Consider the following 27,500-nt stretch of genomic DNA (forward strand, 5'->3'; position numbering starts at 1 on the left):
CATGGATCAGAAACATATGCTACAAGCAAATAACTGGAGAGGAAACTAATAAGTGCCCAGAGAGGGATGGAGAGGCTGAATTAGCCGGGAATTAGCCTAAGAGATCGGATGAGGGCGACATGGATCAAGGAACAGACAATTCTCATTATGAAAATTAGTCCACCATGTGTGGAATTTTTTTCGTGAATGTTATTACAGATACAACATGGAGATGACTGAATATATGAGCAATTTTAGGAGAGGAGAGGGACTGTCATTCTGGCAAAGAGCGACTGTTGTTGGAACACATAGCTCAGGTAATTTTCCTCACATACCTTTATCGGTTGCCAGGGGCTCGAAATCAGAGGTGCATTTAACCACCATGAAATTTCTCCATTCTCTGGCTGTGGGAATGTCTTTTCTGCATTTTTGCTTTCTCACAGGTGTCCTCTGGGGAGCTCACATGTCAGCTTCTCCCTATAATTCAATGGGTTTACACCTGTCAGTCCCTCTTGATTACTGCCATATCAAGAAGGTAGAACAATACTTTTTATACCACCCGACAAACTTGTGAGCAGCCATGCAAGACTGAGTCAACTGGTCACTCAAATTACCCCCATCATCCCGACATTGTATTTAGCACAACAAATCACTACATAACTGCAGAGATTCCAGCCTGAGGGATTTGTTAAAATCAATGTATAGCAGACATTAGTCAAGCCTAATCATGTGATCAATAACTATGAAACCTCCACCCCTTACCTATCCTCTATCACAACCCCCACCTCCCCCCTTCCCTATCCATATTCACTCCCCCCCCCATTCCCAAACCTTCATTTCAACCCATCTAACCGCCCCCTAACAAAAAATAAAGAATATGCCAAGGTATAGACATTCTCTTACTCCATGGCATGCATGTTGTGTTTATCAAACCACGACTACTGAAGTCTTGATACATATGTTGCATTACCCAAAGGGAATACCAATAAAACCATGGAAGCAATGGTATGTTATCTGAAAGCAATAGTTTATAATTAAAGGTTATATCAAACACCAAAAATTATCATATAATAGTATTGTATTCCTGTTGCTACAACACATATTCATAATGTAAATTCATCACTCGCTAACAAGCGAAAAAATTTAATTTGATTATATGAATGAGCAGTACTATATAATGCACAAAATGTATTTTTACTTGTACAGTTATTGTCATTCCAAATCTATTGCCTTATGATGCTTCAAAAGGAAAGCATCACTCTATTCTTTTAATATTTTGTACAATCTATTCTTTTACATTCTCTGTTCATCTTCTTATTGATTTATCTTCAGGACAGACAAGCAAATAGAAAATAAATATGAGGAGAAAAGATACACATACACAAACGCGCACATCGATGAGTACGCGCACTACACACACAATCACAACCGGCTCCTTTCAGTGCCATCCTCTCCGTCATGCTCATTCCAGTCTTGAACCACCTCTTCACTCTTCACCCCTGCTCCACCTCCTCCCCCGCCTCGCAACGCCTTCCCTGATTCGGTGAGAGAGTGGAAGGACGAGGCAGAGGACCGAGGAGAGAGAGAACGATTCGAGGAAGAAGGGGAAGAAGAGCCGGCGGTCGAGTTACTGGTGGCAGCGGTGGGATCCGGGGTGAAGCGCTCAGCTTCCAGCCGCTTGTAGGATGTCTCAAAGAAGAGGATCATGATGGAGACAGCCACAACCAAGTATGTCATAATCACCATCAGGGATACTGCAGAATAAGAATAAGAAAAGGGAAAGAGATATATGATTTATCTGGTAGAAGTTAACTATTAAAAGAGAGAATTGAATCATTCACTTTTCAAAGCTGTTTCTCGTGAATTTCATAAAGTTGCACATCACTTTATAATTCAGCCAAGAAGGAAGTAAAGCGCTATCAACAAGAGTGACATAATTTAAATTAATAGTAAGATTTTTACAGAAAGTAATTATAATAATGAAGATGAAGATGGCCATGAAAAATAAGAAATATATTGATAACAATAGTAACAATGGCAGATGGGATTTTCACCTGTATAATCCTTGGGCTCTATATCAGCATTGCCACTCTTTGTACACGTCTCGATGTCCTCGAACTGCGGCTTTTGTTCCCGTCCCAGCAGTGTTACCAGTGCGATGATCAAAACCCCTTGGAACTGCCCTGAAGAGAGAACGGACTTTTGTATTCTTACTATAATTCTCTTTTTTCAGTAGTGTGGCATATATGTGGTTGTAATTTAGTAAATATATGTAATTTTTGATATCCTCAATATAATGATCACGATAGTGAAAGTAATAATAGATGCACCAGAATGTAAATAGACAGCTAGGTAGTCAGATAACCCGACAGGTAAATACGATTCGATGTTTATCTATGTGTATACACATAGTTGCGTCCCTAAATGTTTACATAAAATAAATCCACACAGAGGCGCCCATTGCTGAATCTAAGAAGCCTCCCGTAGACTTACCGGACATGAAAATAAAAGCCGTGCTGATCGACTCCTCGACGGGGTACGTTGCCTCCACCGCCAGCTCGAGGCCGATCGGGTATGCCCCGACGCCAAAGAACCCGAAGAGGGCCGTGAATGTAGCCACGAGTTCGGGTTGGCCGGGAACCATGAACATCTGGAATAACAGGAGCAGTAAGAATCAGAGGAATAATGGTAATAAAGGATAATTGCGGTAGTAATGTTAGTAGTGATGGCATAAGAGCATTCAGAGAACATATGCCCTTGCCAGCATCCAAAAATCTAGTTGCAAAATTCATTATATTTTCGTACAGTTCATTAGCACTTTTTTAAATGAATTTCCTTGCAGACCTATTTTCTCCATCTGGCTGTTTCCCTCCCCCTTCTTTCTCCTCTCTCTCTTTTTTTCTCTTTCTCTTTCTCTTTCTCTTTCTCTTTCTCTTTCTCTCTCTCTCTCCTCTCTCTCTCTTTCTCTCTCTCTCTCTCTCTCACTGGTACCCTACCTGTACCTCTTCCCCTACCTTTTTCTATCCATTTCTCTCCATCTCTCTCTTTCCACCTACATCTCTATCTCCATCCACCTCCACCTTTCCCACCTTCACCTATGACAATGCCCACCTTCCACCCACCCGACCTACCCACCCTCACCCACCCACTCACCTCCAGCATAACGATAGCGAAGATGGTGGCCATGCCGTAGCACAACTTGGTGATGGGCGTGAAGGCCTTGGTCCTGTCCGCCGTGACGCCCGTGATGGCGGAGCCCACGAAGCCGCTCAGGATCATCGCTGCGTTCGCTATGCCGCCGAAGAGCTAAAGGGAGAGGCAGAGGGAGAAGGTGAGGGTGAGGCAGAGGGAGAAGGTGAGGGTGAGGCAGAGGGAGAAAGTGAGGGTGACGGGAGAGGGTGAGGAGGTGGAAGAAGAGAAAGAAGACGTGGGAGAAGAACAAAAGACAGGGGATAAGGGAGAAAAACCAGAGAAAGAGAATGGGGGAAATAAGAAAAAGGATGAGGAAGAAGAGAAAAAGGATAGGGGAGAACAAGAGAAAGAGGCTGAGGATGAGGTGAGAGTGTGAAGATGAGGAAGAGGGAGGAGAAAAAATGAGGAGCAGGGAGGTACAGATAGAGGTAAGATATAAACAGAAGAGGACGAGGAAAAAGAGGGAGACGAAGAGGACGAGGAAAAAGAGGGAGACGAAGAGGACGAGGAAAAAGAGGGAGACGAAGAGGACGAGGAAAAGGAGGAGACGAAGAAGACGAGGAAAAAGAGGAGACGAAGAGGACGAGGAAAAAGAGGTAGACGAAGAGGACGAGGAAAAAGAGGGAGACGAAGAGGACGAGGAAAAAGAGGGAGACGAAGAGGACGAGGAAAAAGAGGGAGACGAAGAGGACGAGGAAAAAGAGGGAGACGAAGAGGACGAGGAAAATGAGGAGACGAAGAAGACGAGGAAAAAGAGGAGACGAAGAGGACGAGGAAAAGGAGGAGACGAAGAAGACGAGGAAAAAGAGGAGACGAACAGGGCGAGGAGAAGGAGGAGAAGAAGAAGACGAGGAAAAAGAGGGAGACGAAGAGGACGAGGAAAAAGAGGAGACGAAGAAGACGAGGTAAAAGAGGAGACGAAGAAGACGAGGACAATGAGGAGACAAAGAGGACGAGGAAAAAGAGGAGACGAAGAGGACGAGGAAAAGGGGGAGACGGAGAGGAGAGGAAAAAGAGGAGACGAAGAGGACGAGGAAAAAGAGGGAGACGAAGAGGACGAGGAAAAGGCAAAGACGAAGAGGAGAGGAAAAAGAGGAGACGAAGAGGACGAGGAAAAAGAGGGAGACGAAGAGGACGAGGAAAAGGAGGAGACGAAGAGGAGAGGAAAAAGAGGGAGACGAAGAGGACGAGGAAAAGGAGGAGACGAAGAGGACGAGGAAAAGGGGGAGACGGAGAGGAGAGGAAAAAGAGGAGACGAAGAGGACGAGGAAAAAGAGGGAGACGAAGAGGACGAGGAAAAGGCGAAGACGAAGAGGAGAGGAAAAAGAGGAGACGAAGAGGACGAGGAAAAAGAGGGAGACGAAGAGGACGAGGAAAAGGAGGAGACGAAGAGGAGAGGAAAAAGAGGGAGACGAAGAGGACGAGGAAAAAGAGGAGACGAAGAGGACGAGGAAAAAGAGGGAGACGAAGAGGACGAGGAAAAAGAGGAGACGAAGAGGACGAGGAAAAGGAGGAGACGAAGAGGACGAGGAAAAAGAGGGAGATGAAAAGGATAAGGAAAAACACGAGGAGATTGAATAAAAGTAAAATGTATCCAAAGAAGGGTGACACTTCTTTGCCTGGATGGCTGGTGGTTTGCAGGAGCAATTGCACAGAGCAGTTAACGCTCAATGTCTGCCTGCCCCCGACCCGCTACTCACGTCAGTGTAGCCGAGCGGGCACAGCAGCTGCTGCGTGACGGTGGCGAGGGAGGAGAACAGCGCCACGCCGCAGCCCAGCGACAGCAGCAGCAGCAGGTACGGCCAGCAGGTGAAGGTCGTCCTGAGCTGCTGCAGGTACGACGCCCGCCGCACCTCCCCGCGGGCGGCGCTCTGGCTGGGCGGCGTGGGGGGCTTGGAGCTGGGGGGGGGGGGGGGTTCTGTGTCAGATACATAAATCCTCCCACTTGGCGATGCTACATGTGGCCTTCCAAAAAACCGTTCGCACAGATTACAGGAAAGCCAGAGCAAATTCATTACCACAGGGACGACTTTTTAACCTTTAGATTTATTTCATTCTCTTTTTTACCAACCACTGCGTAAATAAATAAATATATATACATATATATATATATATATATATATATATATGTGTGTGTGTGTGTGTGTGTGTGTGTGTGTGTGTGTGTGTGTGTGTGTGTGTGTGTGTGTGTGTTTGTATATATATACACATATATAATATACATATATACTTTCGACGATTATCAAAACTGTACTTTAATTATATGCAGAATATAGATGGCCAATAATTATAATGACTATGACATAGCATTAATGATAATCATAATAGCAATAATAATAATGAACATTATAGTAATAATAATAATTATAATAATAATAATAATAATAATAATAATAATAATAATAATAATAATAATAATAATAATAATAATAATAACAATAAAAATAACAAAAGTAATAATAATAATAAGGGTAATAACTTTGATAATGATAATGATAATGATAATAATAACAACAATGATAATGATGATAATAGTAATAACAAAAATAATAATAATAATAATAATAATAATAATAATATTAATAATAACAATAATAATGATTATAATAATGATGATAATAGTAATGATAATAATAAAACTAAAATAAATAAATAAATAAATAAAAAATAAAACTAACTAAATAATAAAACTAAAGAGATAAACAGCTAAGCCCCTGAGACCGCCCCTCGCCTACCTGGTGATGCAGACGAGGGTCACGGCCTCCGCTAGCGCCGCCAGGGCCCCGAAGACGTAGTTCAGGGTCGGGAAGTCCCCCTCGGCGACCACGATGAGGGGCGCGGCTACCTGTGCCACCACGATGCCCAGGGGGTTGGCTGAGTGGGAATTTTAGTTCATTTAATTTCAATGTAGTTGGAATCCATTTGTTGTAATGGATATTCTTGGTGTGACATACTGTCTGTTTCATTTATCCCCTGTGTGCAAGGAATGGCCGGGGTTACCATCCACTGGCGGCGAGGGATTCGAACGCAGGTCAGCACGATTGCCAGACGAGATCGCTACCGCTGCACCACACAGCACAGGGGGGAGAGCATGGTTAGCGATTTATTTGGGAATTGTTGAAATCTGGTGAAAAAATTGTGGACTCCCAAAGTTTTTTTCTATAATCACAGCATAGAAAATGATGCGCCCAGATGTGTCTTCCTTCTGCCAAGACCTCAATCGGGCCAGCGCCAAATTAGACCCAGCCATGCCTTTGCCTGGGGAGGGCGCTCTTCCCTCAGTACAGGATTAATGGCTATACTGACTTCCGTGCTAGCTTCAACTAACAGATCATCATAGATCATCAAGCCTCGCAAGCGGACACTGTGCTCTGCCACTCTCCCTCCCTTCCCTTCTCTCTCTTCTTTCCTCCCCTCCCCTTCTCTCTTCTCTTTCCCTTCCCGTCCATTTCCCTACTTCATTCACTCACTGGATATCTATCACGCTCTCCCCATCCTCCCCTTCTCCCTTACCCCTCCTCCCTCGCTCCCCTTTTCCCTCACCCTCTCCTCCCTCTTTTCTCTTCTCTCACTCTATTTCTTCATGCTCTCCCTCCGCTTAGGCCTATATCTCTCCCTCTATCTCTCTTCACACTTATCTTCTCTCTCTACTCGATGAGACCAATCGCTCTCGCCCCCTAATCCCTTGCAGCAAAACAAACAGAAAGAATCATTTCAACACCATGTCAAACGTTCGTTAACAGGTACTCAAAATGCCAGCTGCTTGAAAATGTTTCGCAGACAGACAGACAGAAAGAGAAAGAGAAAGAGAGAGACAGAGAGATAGACTGATAGAAAGACAAATAGATAAGAAGAAAGAAAGCAGATAGACGGAGAGGGGGGACGGAGGGGGGAGAGAGAGAGAGAGAGAGAGAGAGAGAGAGAGAGAGAGAGAGAGAGAGAGAGAGAGAGAGAGAGAGAGAGAGAGAGAGAGAGAGAGAGAGAAAGGGAGAGAGAGAGAGAGAGAGAGAGAGAGAGAGAGAGAGAAAGGGAGAGAGAGAGAGAGAGAGAGAGAGAGAGAGAGAGAGAGAGAGAGAGAGAGAGAGAGAGAGAGAGAGAGAGAGAGAGAGAGAGAGAGAGGGGGGGGGGGAGGGGCAGACAAACAGACAGACAGACATACAGAGACAATGATAAAGAAAGCAAGATTATCAGGCACAAAATATCCAAATAATTTACTGTAATTTCAGATTTCTATAGTTACTCCGGTCAACAGACCAGAGAAATCGTTGTCTACAGATATTATAACAAAAACTAATCTAATCAAAAGCAAGTTGAGATTTCTCATTAAAATCTGAAATGTAACAAGAATCATATCGTCGATGAAGAAAGACCTCGAATATGTTTAGGCAGATAAATCGTTTAGGTAATGAGATAAACAGATTTTTAACATGACACACACAACATACACATATGTATATGTGTGTGTTGTGTGTGTATATGTATATGTATATGTATATATATATATATATATATATATATATATATATATATATGTATATATAAATACATGTGTGTGTATGAATAAATAAATAAATATATATATATATATATATATATATATATATATATATATACATATATATATTATTTTTTTTTTTTTCTAACAGCCATTCATTCCACTGCAGCTCTATCCACTGGACTATCGCGGCAGTCATATATATATATATATATATATATATATATATATATATATATATATATATATATATATATCTGTGTGTGTGTGTGTGTGTGTGTGTGTGTGTGTGTGTGTGTCTGTGTGTGTGTGTGTGTGTGTGTGTGTGCGTGCGTGTGTGTGTGCGTGTGTATATGTATATGTATATGTGTATGTGTGTGTATGTATGTATGTATGTATGTATGTATGTATGTATGTATGTGTGTGTGTGTGTGTGTGTGTGTGTGTGTGTGTGTGTGTGTGTGTGTGTGTGTATGTGTGTGTGTGTGTGTGTGTGTGTGTGTGTGTGTGTGTGTATGTGTGTGTGTGTGTGTGTGTGTGTGTGTGTGTGTGTGTGTGTGTGTGTGTGTGTGTGTGTGTGTGTGTGTGTGTGTGTGTGTGTGTGTGTATGTGTGTGTGTGTGTGTGTGTGTGTGTGTGTGTGTGTGTGTGTGTGTGTTTGTGTGTATGTACTGTGTATGTATGTGTGTGTGTGTGTGAGTACACATAAATGAATTCATACCTACATACATAAACTGAGAAAGATAGATAGCTACTGAAAAAGAGACCTTTTCAGCCCGCCCTACGCCCTGCAAGCGCCCATCATCTCGGGAAAAACAAGCTCTTATCACGCGCTTTAATGGCCTATTCCCTCTTCATACTCTCGTTCCCCTCCCCCGGTGCCCAAGACCTTGCTGGTTATCGCCTATACCAACATTGACCTGCGTCCAGAACCGAACTTCATGAACATGCCCAAAGCGAGCCATTCCCACCCTTACCGACGAGTTTAATGGCCTTTCCCCTCGACTCCCACGGTACCCAAGACCCTACTGGAAATTGCCTGTGCCGAGTTTTGACCTGCGCCCAGAAAGTAACAACAAGAGTGAAGTGCCCCCAGAGCAAGCGATTCCGAACCTTATTGTTAAATACCTTATAACTACAAGTGCACTATTATCTTGATTATATGCAAAATGTTTGTTAAAAATTCCTTATTCTCAATAACTATGTTTGTAATCATTATTGTTATTGATATTGTAGTTATCCAATATTCATGATTTAATTGTTTAGTCATATCCAGTGTCCCTGACCCAACATGTGACCACAGGACCCCTACACTGCCATAAAGCAGAAAGTCTGTACTGACATTTCCCACCAAATCTATGTTGCCATATTCTTATGTTAAACGAATATTTTGTGAACGCCTCAAAATCTTAGAGAGCCGAAATCACTCTGCCCTCAGCATCGGCTCGGTCAACACCTACAGCTCCCACAGCTCTGACCTAGAATAAATCCGAGGAACTCTGCCGATATTTTATTCACCCATCAGTTGTACTCATTACACGCGCCTCGCCTACAGCAAGCGCACGCCGACGGCAGATAGGGAGCCTTATCTTGACGGAGCGGCCCTGAATCCTGGAGGGCGTAATGCGCGTAACATTCATAATAGAGAGAGATAACACGACGAGAAGAAGAGGGAGGAGGGAGGGAGGGGGGGAGAGGAGGGAGGGAGGGAGGGAGGGAGGGAGGGAGGGAGGGAGGGAGGGAGGGAGGGAGGGAGGGAGGGAGGGAGGGAGGGAGGGAGAGAGGGAGAGAGGGAGAGAGGGAGGGAGGGAGGGAGGGAGGGAGGGAGGGAGGGAGGGAGGGAAGGAAGGAAGGAAGGAAGGAAGGAAGGAAGGAAGGAAGGAGGGAGGGAGGGAGAGAGGGAGGAAGGGAGGAAGGGAGGGAGGGAGGGAGGGAGGGAGGGAGGGAGGGAGGGAGGGAGGGAGGAAGGAGGGAGGGAGGGAGGGAGGGAGGGAGGGAGGGAGGGAGGGAGGGAGGGAGGGAGGAAGGGAAGGAAGGAAGGAAGGAAGGAGGGAGGGAGGGAGGGAGGGAGGGAGGGAGGGAAGGAAGGAAGGAAGGAAGGAAGGAGGGAGGGAGGGAGGGAGGGAGGGAGGGAGGGAGGGAAGGAGGGAAGGAAGGAAGGAAGGAAGGAAGGAAGGAAGGAAGGAAGGAAGGAGGGAGGGAGGGAGGGGAGGGAGGGAGGGAAGGAGGGAGGGAGGGAGGGAGGGAGGGAAGGAAGGAAGGAAGGAAGGAAGGAAGGAAGGAAGGAGGGAGGGAGGGAGGGAGGGAGGGAGGGAGGGAGGGAGGGAGGGAGGGAGGGAAGGAAGGAGGGAGGGATACCGGGACAATTTTCTATTTAGTTAAACTAAGTGGATTTATTTTTCCGAGACGCCCCTCAAGCCTTAATCCTAAGAACAGAAGCTAAAAATAGGTCTTTTAATCAAGATCATAAATCCGTATCAAATAAAGCATCATTTTCCTTGTACTCAGCCCTAAATATGCAATCCGCCAACTCAACAAAGGGTACATATTAGAGTTATCCATTACGGAATAGTTCTGTAATTCTTATTTCAACTCGAGCCGTATCATTCACCAAAATTTGCCAAAACATGACATAATCTGAATAACAGGGAGAATAATAGCATGAAAGTCATAGTCATATGATTATGACTTTGATTCAGACTATGACTGCGATTATGAGTATAAGATGAATGTGATATAATATGCAAAAGATAACAGCGTTTAAGAAAGGTTTACATGCAGCACTATCATCACACAAATGGACAAGAGGCCATGGAAACCGGCCTTGCTGTGGATAAGACCAGTGATATGAAATCTCAATAATATACCTGACATCAACATACATAATTTTAATAACGTTTTTTTCAAGCCCAGTTATCATAACGGTGGCGTGATAGATGTAAAGTAATTATTATATGGAGTATACATATATGCCTTAACGAGCAAAAAGCAACAAGTAATCACCCACAGCGAGAGAACGGCGTTGGAGCCTGACACGGCTGAGAGCCACTTGATTTATGGCCAGTGCTATAAAATGAGCACCGTAATATGATTCAAGAAAGGGACCTTTTCCACGAGCACCTCCCAACTCAGGACGGCGGCGGAGCTAAAGCCAGATAAACCCTTTCCCCACATGATCTGCTTCTGAAAAGGACGACGCCGGCATGCACTGAGAAGAGGTTCCCGGCCGGGCAGCCACCTACACAGCGAGAGGACGGTGGTGGCGATGGCGCGGGCGTCCTCGGGGAACCACAGCTGGGACACCTTCGTCGGGATGAACAGGAGGAACGACTGCGCCATCCCAGCGATCGTCTGGGAGGAATGATTAATGAAGGCATGAATTAATGAATGAGTAGATAAAAATGTTAATGATTAAATAAAAAACTAATGAAAAAATAAATGAATAAATGTTTAAATAAATAAATAAACAAATAGATGAACATTAAATAAATGAACATATAACTTAATTAATTAGTTAGTTAATAAAACAAGGTAAGCGTAACTAGAATAAGATATTCAGGGAATCTGAATAAAAATATAGAAAATCTGTTTCTACAATTGCTAAAAATTCCATTTCTTAGAGCAGAGTAAGAGACAAATTTACTACGATGAACTACGAGTATACACGCAGCGGGGCAGAAAATATTACTACGCGAAATTGACGATCACGTTTAGACAAGTACTCAAGAAAAAATATCAGCCATATGCCTTAATTCATTAAGTATGCGGGCCAGATAACATGCGATCACTTCTTGGCAACTCAGTTAGAACTGATATATATAGTATATCAGTAAGATAGAGGAGGGCCCATCTCTAGACTGTTAAAAAATAATGACGAATGACATACACAAAAAATAAAGAGTATTTACTTCATTATAAAAATAAGTGAAATTCTTAAAGGCCAAGGTCGCCTTAATTCACGTAAATCACAGAGGCGATATTATTGACACCCATATCTTTTTTCTTCTTTACTTGTAAAGAAAGATAAGTTATTTAGCAAAGGTTATGGTTCAAAATGCATACAGTTGTATTATTTTGAGTAATAAAATACAAAAGCGCTTTCTTTTCGATATGCTAATGCTTAAGAAAATGCAATCTGATAGTTCCTTTTTATTTTTCTCAAGAGCAGAAAGTCTGCACATATTTAACGTTAATGAACAATTAATTTCTTCTTACGTTGGAATCAATCTCGGTTATTCACATTAAGGTTATTCTTCTAAAATCAACATTGAAGCTTTTGAAAATGGAAAACGGACAGACAGACAGACAGACACACACACACAGAGAGAGAGAGAGAGAGAGAGAGAGAGAGAGAGAGAGAGAGAGAGAGAGAGAGAGAGAGAGAGAGAGAGAGAGAGAGAGAGAGAGAGAAGAGAGAGAAAAAAGAGAGATTTGATTTGATTTGATAACATTTATTTACAGAACAGTGTACATGCCCTGCAAAAAGCCAGGGTAAGATACCAAAGCATCTATCCAAACTGGCTGTGCTTCTATTTTTTGTAGAGGGCCATCAGTCAAACATTAGTGTTACATACATACCTGAAGGGCTATGCTATTATCACTGCTTTTATACTTTTTTTTTTAAATATTTCCAGCGATATACCTATATCTATATCCTTGGGCTCGTACCTGACCGGTGAGCGAGATGGCAAACTGCGCGTCCAGGTTATCGATGGCGCCAGATGATCCGAGGGCGCGCAGGAGCCCCCCCAGGCAGTTCAGTCCCGCCCCGATGTGGATCTAGAGAATAGTAGCAGCAGTAGTACTAGTGCAGTAGGGTAATAGTAATGATAATGATGATAATGATTATAATAATGACAATATAAAGTAATAATAATAAGTGCCGTGGCTATCCTATCACCTCCCTCCTCCCTCCCTCCCTCCTCCCTTTTCCTCTCCCTCCTTCTCCCTCCCTTTCTCTATCCCCTCCCCTACACCCATGCCCTTCCCATTCCCTCATATCCTGTTCCCCTTCCTCGCTCTCTCCCTTCTTTCCAAGCGCCCACCTTCCGGACCTCCTTCCGTCTGCCCCTCTCCTTTCTCTTTCCTTCTCCCTCCCTCTACCTCCCTCCCTTTCTCCTTCCTTACCTTGTTTCTCTACCTACCTCCCTTCCTCCTTCCATATTTCCTTCATGTGCCTCCTTCCATCTCGCCTTACCTTCCTCTCGACTCCATGCACTTCCCTCTACTACCCTCCTTACCTTTCTCCTCTACCTCCCTCTCCCTCTCTCCCTCCCTCCCTCCCTCCCTCCCTCCCTCTCTCCCTCCCTCCCTCCATGTCTCTCCTTCTACCTCCCTCCATCCATGTCTCTCCTTCTACCTACCTCCCTCCCTTCTTCCCTCCCCCCACCCTTCTTCCCTCTCTCCGACTCAGTGGGACTTTTCTAGCGACCTTTCTAGCGACTTTGTGAGTTATGATCAAGCGGGAAATTTTTAAAAGCTTAATCTACATTTAGCGAATTTTAAGTCCTTTTTAGCGGGAATATGAGATTTTACTCTAATGTCTAGTGGATTTTTAAGTCCCGGCTAGTTTTTTTGTGGAAATGTCAATGGCAGCACTGCTCCCTCCCGCCCAAGCCCTCAGCGTAAGCAAACAAGCGAGCGAGGCTGCCCACCGCCGGCCGGAGTCCGAGCCGGTTGACGCTGAAGGTGGACACGAAGCAGAAGGGGATCGACACGAATAGGAACACGAGGCTGAACCAGTTGACCTCCCACAGCTGCCGCTTGTAGTACGAGGCTACTGTGTAGGCTACGGGGGCTATGTTGATCCACAGCTGAAAAGGGAGAAAAGAGGGCCTATGTAGATCCTCAGCTGAAAGGGGGTAAGAAAAAGCGGGTGTTGTGTTGGCTCCGGAGGTTCACCCAGAAAGGGAAAGGGTTCGAGAAGAAACACTTGCGGAATTAAAGGGCAAAGCATGTTAGTGGAAAGAGTAATGAAAGGAGGCAACGGGGGCTCGGTTGATCCACAGGCGAAAGGGGGAGAAGAAAAGCGGGTAATGTGTAGGCTACGTGGGTTATGCTCATCCTGAAAAGGAAATAGTAAAAGATAAAACGGAAAAAATGAATAAAGAATAATGAGGAGAACACGGTTATGAGTTTCTGATAATCAAAGAGCTGAAGCGGGAAGTGAAGAAACCTCGGTAAAAATTATAAAATGGAAGACTGTTTACTCTACGAGGCTACATTGATCCAGAGCTGAAAGAGGAGAGAGGTGGTGAGAAACAGCGAAGAATGGAAGTCATAGAGAAGGTGATAATTGAGAAATAAGGAAATTAATAAGGAGCTTAATGAAATTGCTCAGTAATTTCATAGTAAAGGTTATTCGGGGGCTATGGTGATGCGTCGGTGAAGGGAGTTCAGTGGGAAATAACGAAGGAGGAATAGAGAAAATGTGAAACTAAAACGGGAGGAGGAAAACATTGAAAGAGGTGAATATGGATAACAAATAGTATCAGTAATGAGAAGGCTGGAGAAGCGAGAAGTGGGGAAAGTAGAAAGAGAAAAAATATGAAACAAAGGGTGAGGAATAAGAGAAGATGAAGTAGAGGAAAGGAATATGGGAAGAACGGTTAAAAGTGAGTGAGAATGATAGGGAAATAAAAACGGATGAAGGAAAAGAGTGTGTTTGTGTGTGTTTACATACACACATACATATATATCCATAAATGTATATAAATATTTATGTATATTTATATCTATCTATCTATCTATCTATCTATCTATCTATCTATCTATCTATCTATCTATCTATCTATCTATCTATCTATCTATCTATCTATCTATCCATCTAACTATCTATATATCTATATGTGTGTGTATATATATATATATATATATATATATATATACATACTTATATGCTTATTTCATGAACATATTCCAGGGAGAGCTGAATGTACTGATACAATGCAAGAACTCTTAAACCAAATATCAGCGCCATAAGCGACCCCCGAGCCTCGACCCGAGCGCCTCACCGCCGCGTTGGAGATGTTAAGGAGCGCGACGGTGACGAGCACGGCCCAGCGGCGGGGGTAGGCCACGTACTCCGGCCTCTCCTCCTTCGCTCTGCTGCCCTCTCTTGAACTCTCGGGAGCCTTGTTGGGGGCGCCCATGGCAGCTACGGCAGATGCGGCCACTTCGTTCGACATTCTGGTTGTTTTCAGTCTTTTTTATTTTGGTTCTAGAGCCTGAGGGAAGAGATAGAAGAGACGTTTTGAGGAAAGGGGTGAGAAAGAATGTTTCCACCGAGTTGAAACCAGAGTTGTGTGTTCGGATATGTTGGTAAGACGCGTTTTGTGGATATATACATGTGTTTTTGTGTTTTTCTTGTACACAGCTGTTTACTGTTTAATAGCTAAACAGTGCACACTCTACATGTCATGTTTCATTTTATTTACACACTGCATTATATCCATTCAACTGTATAGTATGTATATCCTATCTCAACTACCATAAAGATGTACTGAAAACTTAGACGAAATTGATATCGACTATCGAGAAAAATGTCAGTGGTGTTATTTAAGTGTAAATAATGTGATTTTAAACCAAACTCACTCTTACGGGCGATGTTAGAACGCTATGTCAACTGGCCACACTGCCTCCATATTGTCAGAATACAATTTAGCAATCAGCAAAGGCCAAGCTGAAGGATGGGATAAGAACTCTTGACAGATGTCCATAAAATCAATAACTCATTTAAACCTCCCATCTTCATTTTTTCAATATCTAAAAAACAGGCTGTGGACACGGAAGTCCATTTTAATAATCTTCAAATATAAAGGCTTGGAAGGCGTTGTTGTCATCGCCCCAGGGAGACCTGAGGCGCATACTGACACCCACGCAATTGCTCCCTTCCTCCTTCATTAAGCTCTCCTTCCTAAACACTCTGATCCCATCCATCTGGTGCTAAGCCGCGTGGTCCTTGGTTCCCCTCTTCCTCCTCTTCCAACTTCCTCGTGTAGCAAGTGCCTTCATATTGGTCAGTATCAACTAACTTTCGTTTTACTGGAAATTTTGAGTAGTTTTCATGTAAGCCCATTTGCTGCATCCCTGAAAGGTTCGTTCATTGGACTTGATTCGTAGAATTCATCTATAACTACACATATAAAAAGCTGAAATTATAATTTCTTGTTTCAGATCTGCGACTGGGATTTATAATTATATATAATGGTTAATTTTGTTCCATTAGCTATCCATAGATTGTTGGAACTACGTAAGGTTTTGCGGCTTGACTAGTACAGCTTTTAATTTCTTGTTCGTATGCACAGTCTTCACTCATGAAGCTTCAAGCTAATTGAAGTTGGTTAGGATTTTTTCTCTAAACTGTTATTGCTTGCCCAATTGTCTCTTATCTTCCAGTGATAATCATGACTTAGTTTGCTGGAGACTTTTTCGATACTAATGTACTGAGGTGACACTAGTGGCATACCCTGTTTCTGATTTTGAAATGAGGTCAGTGTCATATGCAAATCGGTGAAAGTGCCTACAGGTTTTCTCCCTTTTAGTGTCATTTTGGGTTCAGTTGTTGATATATTCATAAGCATTATTTCCACAGGTTAAAGTGTGCTGATAATAGTATTCACCTCATTAGAGCATCGATTCCTGCACCAATTCCTGTGCTTTCCTGTATTTTTCGTGAGTTTCGTTGTTTTAATAATATTCTTGATTTCTCCCTCTTTCTCTCCCCTCCTCTCTCACTCGCACTCTCTCTCTCTCTCTCTCTCTCTCTCTCTCTCTCTATATATATATATATATATATATATATATATATATATTTATATATATATATATATATACCTATTTATCTATCTTACCATGCCGCCGGAGTCTCTATCCCTTTGGCCAAAACTACCTGTCTTGTACATGAGACCTGCCGTTGATCACCTTTCAAAAACGACCACCTTTCAACGCTCTACGTCAGCGCTGGAAAAAAATCAAAGCAGTCATGCGGTTTATCCTGGGCTGCTCTGCTTCCACCAGGTTAGTTAATATGCAGCCCGAGATAATTTTTTCCCCATTTATTGTGACAGGGTATACTCCAACGTCACCTATTAGCGTCAGATATCTGGAATCTCCCCATCTCGCACCTCACTCCCTCACTATTAGGGAAGTACTTTTGAATAGTTTTCATGTAAGCCCATTTGCTGCATCCCTGAAAGGTTCGTTCATTGGACTTGATTCGTAGAATTCATCTATAACTACACATACATAAAGCTGAAATTATCATTTCTTGTTTCAGATCTGCGACTGGGATTCATAATAATATATAATGGCTAATGGGTTAGCCGTAGATTACCCAACTCCTCAAGCTCTGTCTACTGTGAGTTTCATAGCCTCCTGGATACTATCATTCTCCTCACTCCGAGGGGGCTGGACGGAGCTGGGATCTGTGACTCCCAGTCTGCCCTTCACGCCCTCACATCAGTAAGAACATTGTGTCGCAGTGTTGTGCATTGAATACTTTCCCAGCTCGCCATAGGCCACGATAGATCTCTTGTGCGCTTTTAGGGTGCCTTCTCACGTTGGCTCACGGCCAATGAAACTGTGGACAATTTTGCTAAGACTGCTTGTATCCTAGACATGCTTGATAAACATGCCATTCTCTCCCTCAGGAGAGTTATATACTCAGAAAATCATGCCTTAATAGTGAATTGTAGGAATGTTGAACATGAAAGCAGTGTTTCCATCCAGCACTACAATTTTTTGTGAACTGTGCACACAAATACACAATGTGATGAGTGCGAGGCTTCTGTTGGGGTAGCGGCCAGTGTGGCAGGTGTCTCAGGCAGAGGACGTGCCCCATTATTCGTTTTGCAAATTGTGCAATCTTCCCGATGCCAATACTATGCACCATTGTATGGTGTGCCCCGTAGTGAAGTACTTGCTACCCCAGGGACAAGGTCTCATTCATGTTTGCAAATACTTACTGCAAGGTGATCATTTAGAAACTATTTATATGTCATTCACATTTTGGTGGTTACTTTTGTTTCTCTGCGTGCGCGCGCGCGCGCGTGTGAGTATGTGTGCGAATGAGAATGTGAGTATGCATATTCATACATATATGTGTGTATATACAGTATAGTTCACAACGTGCCTTGCGAGACAGGGACATGCACCTTTTGTAGTTCTCTAGAAGATTGTTTGTCGTCCACTGGGCGTAATAAATGTATCAAATCAAATCAAATCTGTCTCTCTATCTATCTATCTATCTATCTATCTATCTATCCCTCTCTCTCTTTTTCCATCTCCATCTCTATTTCTATCACTATCTCTGAATATACTGAAGATGCCTTTCACCGTTATCTAAAATCTGATAACTACGAGATATAACTGTGGCCCTTGAGTCGTGATAACAATGACCTGAAGGAAAAAATAAGGCTAACAGACTCCTGAATTTATAACTTTTATATGCAGCATCAGAAAGGTAAAATATTTATGGCATGTTTACCTGGTAGTATAAATTAGATAAGATTAGGTTAACCAAGGTTTCGTTAGGCCTGGCTAGATTAGGTTAGATTTGAAGATCTTTGGATGGATCAGTTAGGTTAAGGTTGATGAAAGTAAGATCAAGCTAAATTATAACGATTAGAAAAGGAAAACAGAGGGGAATTTTTAAAAGTAGATGATGACAATAACTATGATAATAACAGTAAAAAAATAATAAAACAACAACATCGACAATAATGGATTACATAAATTGGTAAACTAATGAAAACAATGTCAAATAAAACAAGTTGATAATGTTATCATAATGTTATTCTAATCATAAATCGAATGTTATCTGCAAGGGAAGGGATTCTTGGTGTGCACTACAAACAAGATATTTATGCTTGAGTGTATGTATGTGTGTGTGCGTTTGTTTGTTTGTGTTTATACGTGTGAGTCTTTGTTTGTATGTATGTATGTTTGTGTGTGTGTACGCGCTTTCATGCGTGTAGTTGTGTGAAAGAAAAAAAAAATAGTGAGATAGCCTTTTTCTTGTATGTTAATCAAACTAACAAAGTTACAAATGCCACGATTTTTACAGCGAAATGGCCTGCCAGCAGCGAGAGAGGAGGCGCACCAGTCCTTAGAGCGGTCGTCCAGAAACACGTGTTAATTCCGAACTATGAACTGTTCTGGCGGCAGCGTCGAGGCTCACGCCCTCCGAAGGCTCTGTACCGCCCATCACCTCGCTGTCCTCTGCTGAGACTTGTTGATAATGATGACCTGTTGCACCTTTGGTGATGTCCCCGGCTGAGCTATCAAAGTCCTTTTGCTGTCCCAATGACAGACGGTGGAACCTGTCCTGTTCAAGTTTTCCTCTACGTGGTCTATTGCCTGCTGCTGCCTACTGCCAGTTCCTATCCGCCGCCGTGTCCTGCTGAGCTTCCCCGTGACATTCCTGCTGAAGCTGCCCAAAACGTTCTCCCTTGCTTGGCAGAGCGAATCCTCGCCCGCTCCGCCGCGTCCTGCGGTTCCTGAGCCGTGCCATTACTTTGTCTCTGTCGGTCATACTCTGCGTCCCTGCTGAGCCTATGGCGTCGACACAGAAAAGCGGACCTACTCATGGCAGCGCTGCGCACTGGTCGCCCTGTTTCCTCGCAGAGAAAGCGAGCGAATCACTCAGCGACGCCCGCGCAGTTGCATCTCCAGCGTCACCTCCTCCCGAGGCCTCCCTCTGGAGACTGCGCCCCGACTCCCATAATCTACAACTGAGAGCAGCTGTTTCCGGAAATCACGAGTAAGCTGAGACCTCGACACGTGAACCCTCCTGACCTCTCGTGCCCTCACACGGCAACACTCGCCGGATACAAGCCCAAGCTGACCCGACACAAGGTCACCCTCGAGGGACACAGCCCTCGACGGGGCGACGCCCTGACGGACCTGGCTCCTCCACTCTTTTACATCTGGCAGTGATTGTGTGTGTACCAAGAATAAGAAAAATACAATAATAATGGCAATGGAGATAACAATACTTATAATAATAATAATGATAATAATAATAATGATAATAATAATAATATAAATAGTAAAAGTAACATTAATAGAAATAATAGTAGTAATAGATTTATAATGGTAATAACAGTAATAATAATAACAATAATAATAATGATAATACCAGTAATAACAATAAAAAGGATAGCAATATAATAATAATAACAATGACTATAACGCAATAACGTTGTGCAAAATTTATCACGAGCACTCTCATGACAAACAATATCTATCCACACCAGACACCTAAAATCGCTTATCTTTCCGTTGACACCCGTCGGATATACGGGTGCTTATCTTACGGAATATGGAGGGGAATGTTATCAGATTCATCATACACAAGGATTTCCGGCAAATCTGAAAGATTTTGTGTGTGTGTGTGTGTGTGTTTGTGTGTGTGTGTGTGTGTGTGTGTGTGTGTGTGTGTGTGTGTGTGTGTGTGTGTGTGTGTGTGTGTGTGTGTGTGTGTGTTTGTGTGTGTGTGTGTGTGTGTGTGTGTGTGTGTGTGTGTGTGTGTGTGTGTGTGTGTGTGTGTGTGTGTTTGTGTTTGTGTTTGTATTTGTGTGTGTTTGTGTTTGTGTTTGTGTGTGTGTTTGTGTGTGTGTTTGTGTTTGTGTTTGTGTGTGTGTGTGTGTGTGTGTGTGTAGAAAAAGGTGTCCAGAGTAACAGCCTTTCTTTCCTTTTCACTCTGATATGCAATGTCTTTAATTCTGCCTAGGAGATTGTATGCATTGCTGGAAAGTGGATTTCAAGGATACGAACACACACACACACACACACACACACACACACACACACACACACACACACACACACACACACATACACACACACACACACACACACACACATATATATATATTGTTATTATTGTTATCATTATTATTTTATCTGTAGGTCCCTTGCCTCGCACAAGGGATGGCTGCAGTACGAAAATTGGAATTAGAAGGAAAATAGAAAGGGATATCATATATATCATATAAATAAGCTTTGTTGTTCGTCTGTGTGTGTATCTGTCCCTTATGCATTCAGTCCCCTATGCCCCTAGGGAGCTAACTCTTAACATAAGGAATAGCATAGGCAGGTCGACATCAAGAGAAGGGGGGCGTGGCAGAGAGTGGGTGGAGCAAAACCGGCCTTCTTATTAAATAAAACTGCACAGAAATACTATATTAAATAACAATTTCTGAATGTGGACATGTGGAATGTGGAACTCACAGTTTGAGGATGAGTCACCATGCCTCAGGTAATACTCATTCCCCTCGGGCTTGATAATGAGTTATGAGTAACGAGGATTGGGCTTTAGGATAACCAACGGCAGGCTTTCCCTTAAAAGTGGCATATGTCCATATTATTCCAGCTAATGAAATCTGCCTGTCTGTCTACCACATACATTCAGTATATGTACAGTATCGGACAAAACTCATGCAATTCGAAGAGTTGAGTTATGTAATGGGATCTTTGCCGGCTGGCTTAGGAGAGCCGCAACTGCACTGTACATACACACATGGATACACACTCAAATGTAAGTTGCTACATGAACAGAACATGAGGTCCTTTACATATTTGCACTTTCCTCTTGGATTTTGTTCTAATCTTTATCTATATTATCTTTCCCTTTTTATATTATGGCATATGTGGGATTTTATATACTATCATTTAAATTTTTTCAATACATAATATAATGATTTTATATTTAAATTAATCCCCTCGCCCCCAAAAAAGCGTTTTAAGGAAGAGGAGAGGCAGGGGAAGAGCGGGGGGGAGAAGTACGCGGGGGAGAAGGGGAGAGAAGGAGATGGGAGAGAAGGGGGGTCGGGGGAGGAGGAGAGGGAGAGTAGGGCGGGCGAGAGAGAGAGTAGTACGAAGAGACGAACGGGTGGTGACGTGTGTGTGTTGTGTGTGTGTGGTGAAAGAGAGAGAGAGAGAGAGCGAGAGACAGGAGAGAGAGAGAGAAGAGAGGGAGAGGGTGGAGAGAAGGGGAGAAGAAGAGAGGAGAGAGAGAGGAGGGAGAGAGCGCGAGAGCAGCGAGAGAACAGCGAGAGAGCGCGCACCCGAACTAAAGGGAGTAGAGCGAAACGCAAAGAGAGTAGAGGAAGATGGAGAGGGCTGTGAAGACAGAGCGAGAGGATTAGACATCGGCGAGCGCGAGGAGAGACAGAGAGAGAAAGGCGGAGACGAGAGAGCCAGAAGGGAAGAGAGAGAGAGACGAAGCCACGAGGCAAGAGAGAGAAAGTAGAGGATGCAAGATAAAGCGCGAAAGCGAGAGAGAGAACATCCCGGAAGTAGACGAGCCAGAGAGAGCGATCGAAAGGGGAGCAGAGCGAGAAAGAGAGAGAGAGACAGAGAAGAGGACGGCAACAGCGAGCAAGAGAGAAAGAGAGAGAGAGAAAAGAGCAGAGCAAGATAGCAGAGAGGAGGAGAAAGAAGAACGAGCGCGAGAGAGCGAGAGGCGAGATAGCAGAGAGAACGCGCGAAGAGCGTAGCGCGAGAGAAGTAGAGGCTACGCGGAGAGAGAGGAGAAGCAGCGCCAGCGAGCGGCGCGCGAAAGCAGCGAGCGAGCCCGCTCCGAGGAGCGCCAGCTACGCGAGCGCCACGACGCGCAGAGCCACGCGCGCGAGCGCCCGAGAGAGAGAAAGGGCGAGGCGACCGGTAGAGAGCAACCGCGCGCGCGCCTCGTCGAGCGCGCCCGCTAGCAAGCGACTCGCCCTAGCGCGCGGCGCTCTACTCTATCGCGCGCTCATCAGCGCGCTCACGCGCGCCCGCGCTGCGTCGCTGCACGCGCTTGCCCAGCGCGTCGCTCGCGGGGCGTTCCAGACTCGTACGCCGCTCGCGCGCGGACCATCGGCATATGCGCCCCGGTCGGGGTGGGGTTGGCCTATGGTGCTTGGTCAAGCAGGCCTCAGCGCAGAGCGACATAAAGCCAGACAGAACGAGCAACACCAACAAGGCGAGCAACAGACTGTGTACCAGAGCAAGCGAAAAAAAGAAACGGAACGGTTCATGCCAACAGAATCATGAAGTGCCGAGAGAGCGGAGAGAGAGACGAGGCGTACGAGCTGACGGCGCGCATCGCGCGCGAGCGCGAGAAAGAGCAGCAGAGAATGACAAAAGCGAGACGGACCGAACCGGAGCAAAGGAGGACGCCGAGAAGAGTCGAACCACGCGATAACGCGCGGGCATCACGAGCGGCAACGCCACACGAGCGCAGACGCCAACCGAAAACGAGAACCCTCGATCCGCCTCTCACAACCCGAATCATCTGCGAGCCGTGTTACGTCCCACGTCGTCCGCCACTGCACCCTCTGTACTCCTCTCCGCCTATCTCTCCCCTCCGCTCTCCCCTCTCTGCTCCTCACTCTTCTCCCCCCTCCTCTCCCACCCCTCTACTTCTCTCTCCCCCTCTCTCCTCTCTCTCTCTCTCCCTCCCTCTCCCCTCTCCCACCCTCCCCCTCTCTCTCTCTCTCTCTCTCTCTCTCTCTCTCTCTCGCTCTCTCTATCTCTCTCTCGTCTCTCTCCTCTCTTCTCTCTCTTTCTTTCCTCTCTCCTCTCTCTCTCTCCTCTCCCCCGCATCCCCCCTCTCTCTCTTCTCTCTCTCTCTCTCTTCTCTCTATCCTCTCTCTCCTCGCTCTATCTTTCTCTCTCTCTCTCTCTCCCCTCTCCCTCTCCCTCTCTCTCTCTCATAAGAAAATCGTCAATATCTACTGCTGTTGTCAGAGCAAAAAGTAAGACAAAAATTGAGCTGACATACCAAAATGTATTTACACACACTATAGCTAAAGGAGCCTGACGTTGCTCGGGCTAGAACATGAACAAATGCACAAAGAATAAAACAGCAACTAACATATTATTCGGTCAAGAAGTATATTCTGGAACTCTATCCTTGTACACAAACTGTATACATTTTGCTTTTCATCTCACCAACAAAATTTCAGCATAATAATGAAGCAGGTTTTGTTCCTTACCCGATGTTATCTTGCCTGTGTCACTCCTAATATAAAATTTCAGTCTTAGCCTAAAGAAAAAAACTCGATAAACTAAGCTTTAGTTTTATATGGTATTTCTGTGCAGTTTTGTTTAATAAGAAGGCCGGTTTTGCTCCACCCACTCTCTGCCACGCCCCCCTTCTCTTGATGTCACCCTGCCTATGCTATTCTTTATGTTAAGTGTTAGCTCCCAAGGGGCATAGGGGACTGAATGCATAAGGGACAGATACACACACACACACAGACAAACAACAAAACTTATTTATATGAAATTATATAACAATAATAACAACATATGTGTGTGTGTGTGTGTGTGTGCGTGTGTGTGTGTGTTTTCTTCATGAAGTCTATATTATAGAAAATACATTTCTTCCCGTTTCTTATAACATTTTATAACATTTCAGTAACATTTATAAAATATTATCAGCACCTCTTTTACGTATGTAGATATTTTTCTAAAAGTATTAATTCATTAAAGTTCTCGTACGGTAAGTCACGTTTTCCGCGCGAGTGTGTTTGTGTCTTTGTCTGTCAGTCTATACCTGACAATCCATCTCTACAAATATAGGTACATAAGTCAATTAATTAAACATGCCAGACAAAAAGCAGCTTCAAATCAGACAAAAGAACCAACGAATAAAATATCTCGCTACCTGTATCATATATATATATATATATATATATATATATATATATATATATATATATATATATATATATATATATAAATATATATATATAAATATATATATATATATATATATATATATATATATATCTTTGTGTATATATATAACATAGATTATCAATATGTAACGATGGAAAAAATGAGTACAAATCATATACTTCTGCTTCGTCCTGCTCTTAAGGCTTTAACCTTCGCACGTGCGCTCCGTGTAGTTCATATGTTTAGGAAATTCATGGCGAAGAAAATACATCATCATCAGAGGGCCATTACTGAGCGGCGGGTTCTGACCAGTTCTGGCGGCATTCTAGTTCTCATTTCACTTGTGCTTTCTTTCTCTGGTTTTCTTTCTCTACTTCTCTTTCTCCCTATCTGATCGTCTGACCTCTGGCTGTCCGTGTTCCTTTCTCTTTCTCTTTCTCTCTTTCTCTCTTTCTCTCTTTTCTTTCGTTTCTTTCGTTTCTTTCGTTTCTTTCGTTTCTTTCGTTTCTTTCGTTTCTTTCGTTTCTTTCGTTTCTTTCGTTTCTTTCGTTTCTTTCGTTTCTCTTCTTCTCTTCTTCTCTTCTTCTCTTCTTCTCTTCTTCTCTTCTTCTCTTCTTCTCTTCTTCTCTTCTTCTCTTCTTCTCTTCTTCCCTTCTTCTCTTCTCTTCTTCTCTTCTTCTCTTCTTCTCTTCTTCTCTTCTCTTCTTCTCTTCTTCTCTTCTTCTCTTCTTCTCTTCTCTTTTTCTCTTTTTCTCTTTTTCTCTTTTTCCCTTTTTCTTTCTTACTCTCTTTCTATCTTTTTCTCTCTTTTTCTTTTATCTGTTTCCCTCTCCCTCTCCCTCTCCCTCTCCCTCTCCCTCTCCCTCTCCCTCTCCCTCTCCCTCTCCCTCTCCCTCTCCCTCTCCCTCTCCCTCTACCCCTTCCTCTCCCTCTCTCCTTCCCAATCCCATTCCCTCTCCTTCTCCTTCTCCTCCCATTCTCTCCCCACCTTCTCCTCCCTCTTCCGCTACCTTCTTCCCCCCCTCCCTCATGGCCTCCCCCTCTCCCTCCCCTTCGACCTGGGATTAATTGCATTCCAACAGTCCTTGCAATCGGGTAATTTGCAAGGAAGAAAGGCATTAATCACTGCAATTATTAACCTTCTCCCTTTAGCACGTTCTTTTTCCTTTTTTTTTCTCTCTTTCTCTTTTTCTTTCCTTTTTTCTAAGGTAAGATCATGGAATGGTTTCGAAATCGTGCAAGAAAGAGTAAAGAGCTTAACGAAGAGATAATTAGATATATAGATAAATAAATACACACGAACACATTCAGAGCGTCTGCAGTGAAGTACCAGACGGTGCGCCACTCAGAGGGAGACGGAGAGGGAGAGGGAAAGGGAGGGGGAGGGAGGGAAAGGGAGGGGGAGGGAGGGAAGGGGGGAGAGGGAGGGAAGGGGGGAGAGGGAGAGGAGGGAGGGAGGGAGGTGAGGGAAGAGGGATAGGGAGGGAGGGTGGGAAGGGCGAGAGAGATTGAGAGAGAGAAAGAGACAGAGAGGAGAGAAGAGACAGAGGACAGAGAGACAGAGAATGAGACAGAGAAAAGAGAGGGGAGGGAGACCGTTTGAGGACTGAGCCGGTTGAGAGACGGGAGAGGGACTCGAGAGGGGAGAGGGAGCTGTTTTGAGGTGAGAGGGTGAGACGAGGGAGAGAGAGGGAGGCGACGGATGAGGGAGAGGAGGGGGGAGGGCGGGATTTACCGGAAGGGGGGGAGAGAGAGGGGAAAAGGGCGGCGGAGCTGAGAAGTGGGGAGGAGGGAGGACGGAGGGCATGGGAAGGGGGGAGAGGGGAGGGAAGGGATGCGGAGGGAGGGCTGGACGGGAAGGAGGGGAGGGAAGGTGTAGGGACCGAGGCGTTAGGGACGGGATGGGAAGGGGAGATATAAGAGAGAGGAGGGACTGAGAGATATGATTGAGAGGGGGGAGAGAGAGAGACGATAGAGAGAATGAGGAGGTGGAAGAGGAGGGAGGAGAGATGCGAGAGTGAGAGAAATAGAGAGAGAGAGAGAAGTGACTGGAGAGAGTGAGGAGAGAGTGGAATTGAAGAGCAGGAGATAATCCGAGAGAAAGGGGGGGGGGATAAAAATTGGATTATGGAAAATAGAAATAGAGATAGTCATGGATTTGGATTCTTGGAAATGGAAGGCATGGTATGGTATGGATGGTATGGAATGGAATGGAGGGGAGGAGGGGAGTATCTGAGAGAGGGGAGAGAGGAGAGGCGAGGGAGAAGGACAGCAGGTGAAGGGATGAAGAGGGAGAGAGAGGGAGAAGGGATTGGAGGGGAGAGGGAGGGTGCAAGCACATTGAGAGGGAGGGAGATGGGAGAGGAGCTATGAGAGAAGAGGGTGAGGGAGTAATCGAGAGATGATGAGGGATTGAGGGAGAAGAGGAGAGAGAGGGAGGGGTGAGGGAGGGATAGAGATAGAGAGGGAGACTGGATTGGGGAGGGAGAGGGAGAGAGTCTAAGAGAACGAGAAAGCGATTTGAGAGAAAAAATAGGAAGAGAAGAGCGAAGGGGGGGAGCAGTAGAGAGAGAGGGGGGGGGTGAGAGCCGTAGAGAGAGAGAGAAGAGAGAGAGAGAGGAGAACTGAGAGCAGAGAGAGAGAGCGAGCGAGAGAGACTGAGAGGAGAGATAGAGAGAGAGGGGGGGAAGGGGATTGATTGTTGGGAGGAGGGAGTACCAGTTGGGACAGGTGGAGGGAGAGAGAGGGATGGAGGGAGGGAGCGAAGGAGGGGAGGGAAGGGGAATGGGGTGGGAGGGGGGAGAGAGGAGAAGAAGGTAGAGAGAGGAGAAAAGAGAGAGGGAGAGGCGAGAAGTGGAGGAAAGGAGGGAGAGGGAGAGGGGAGAGAGAAAGAGTCAGAGAGAGAAAAGAGAGAGACAGAGAGAGAGAGAGAGAGAGAGAGAGAGAGAGAGAGAGAGGAAAAGAGAGCGTGAAGATTGAGGGAGAGATGAGAGAAGAGAAGGAAAGACGGGAGGAAGAGAGAGAGAGAAGAGAGGACGAGAGGAGAGAGAAGAAGGAGTGAGGAGAGAAGAAGAGAGGGGAGGGAGGTGAGGGAGAGCGGGAGGGAGGGGGGGGAGAAGGGAGGGAGAGGGAGGGAGAGGGAGAGGGAATGAGGGAGAGGGAGAGGA

The 27,500-nt window shown here is 44.7% G+C and overlaps 1 protein-coding gene across 3 annotated transcripts in view; it reads right to left on the reverse strand.

Annotated features, from left to right (window-relative positions):
* Window positions 1-1,039: 1,039 nt before the first annotated feature.
* The window catches only part of LOC125038551 (solute carrier family 49 member A3-like), a 32,833-nt gene continuing 6,372 nt past the window's right edge, over window positions 1,040-27,500 (reverse strand). For all 3 annotated transcript variants that reach the window (XM_047632072.1, XM_047632071.1, XM_047632073.1), the window contains exons 2-11: window positions 14,679-14,891; window positions 13,320-13,478; window positions 12,334-12,444; window positions 10,908-11,016; window positions 5,907-6,045; window positions 4,872-5,070; window positions 3,133-3,285; window positions 2,473-2,629; window positions 2,034-2,162; window positions 1,040-1,733 (exon numbers count right to left, since the gene is read on the reverse strand). In XM_047632072.1, the coding sequence (XP_047488028.1) occupies window positions 1,402-1,733; window positions 2,034-2,162; window positions 2,473-2,629; window positions 3,133-3,285; window positions 4,872-5,070; window positions 5,907-6,045; window positions 10,908-11,016; window positions 12,334-12,444; window positions 13,320-13,478; window positions 14,679-14,852 (1,662 nt within the window). In that variant the 5' untranslated portion in view covers window positions 14,853-14,891 and the 3' untranslated portion in view covers window positions 1,040-1,401. The remainder of the gene's footprint in view (window positions 1,734-2,033; window positions 2,163-2,472; window positions 2,630-3,132; window positions 3,286-4,871; window positions 5,071-5,906; window positions 6,046-10,907; window positions 11,017-12,333; window positions 12,445-13,319; window positions 13,479-14,678; window positions 14,892-27,500) is intronic.

This window comes from Penaeus chinensis, chromosome 25, assembly GCF_019202785.1.
Source record: "Penaeus chinensis breed Huanghai No. 1 chromosome 25, ASM1920278v2, whole genome shotgun sequence".
NCBI classification, from domain to species: Eukaryota; Metazoa; Arthropoda; class Malacostraca; order Decapoda; family Penaeidae; genus Penaeus; species Penaeus chinensis.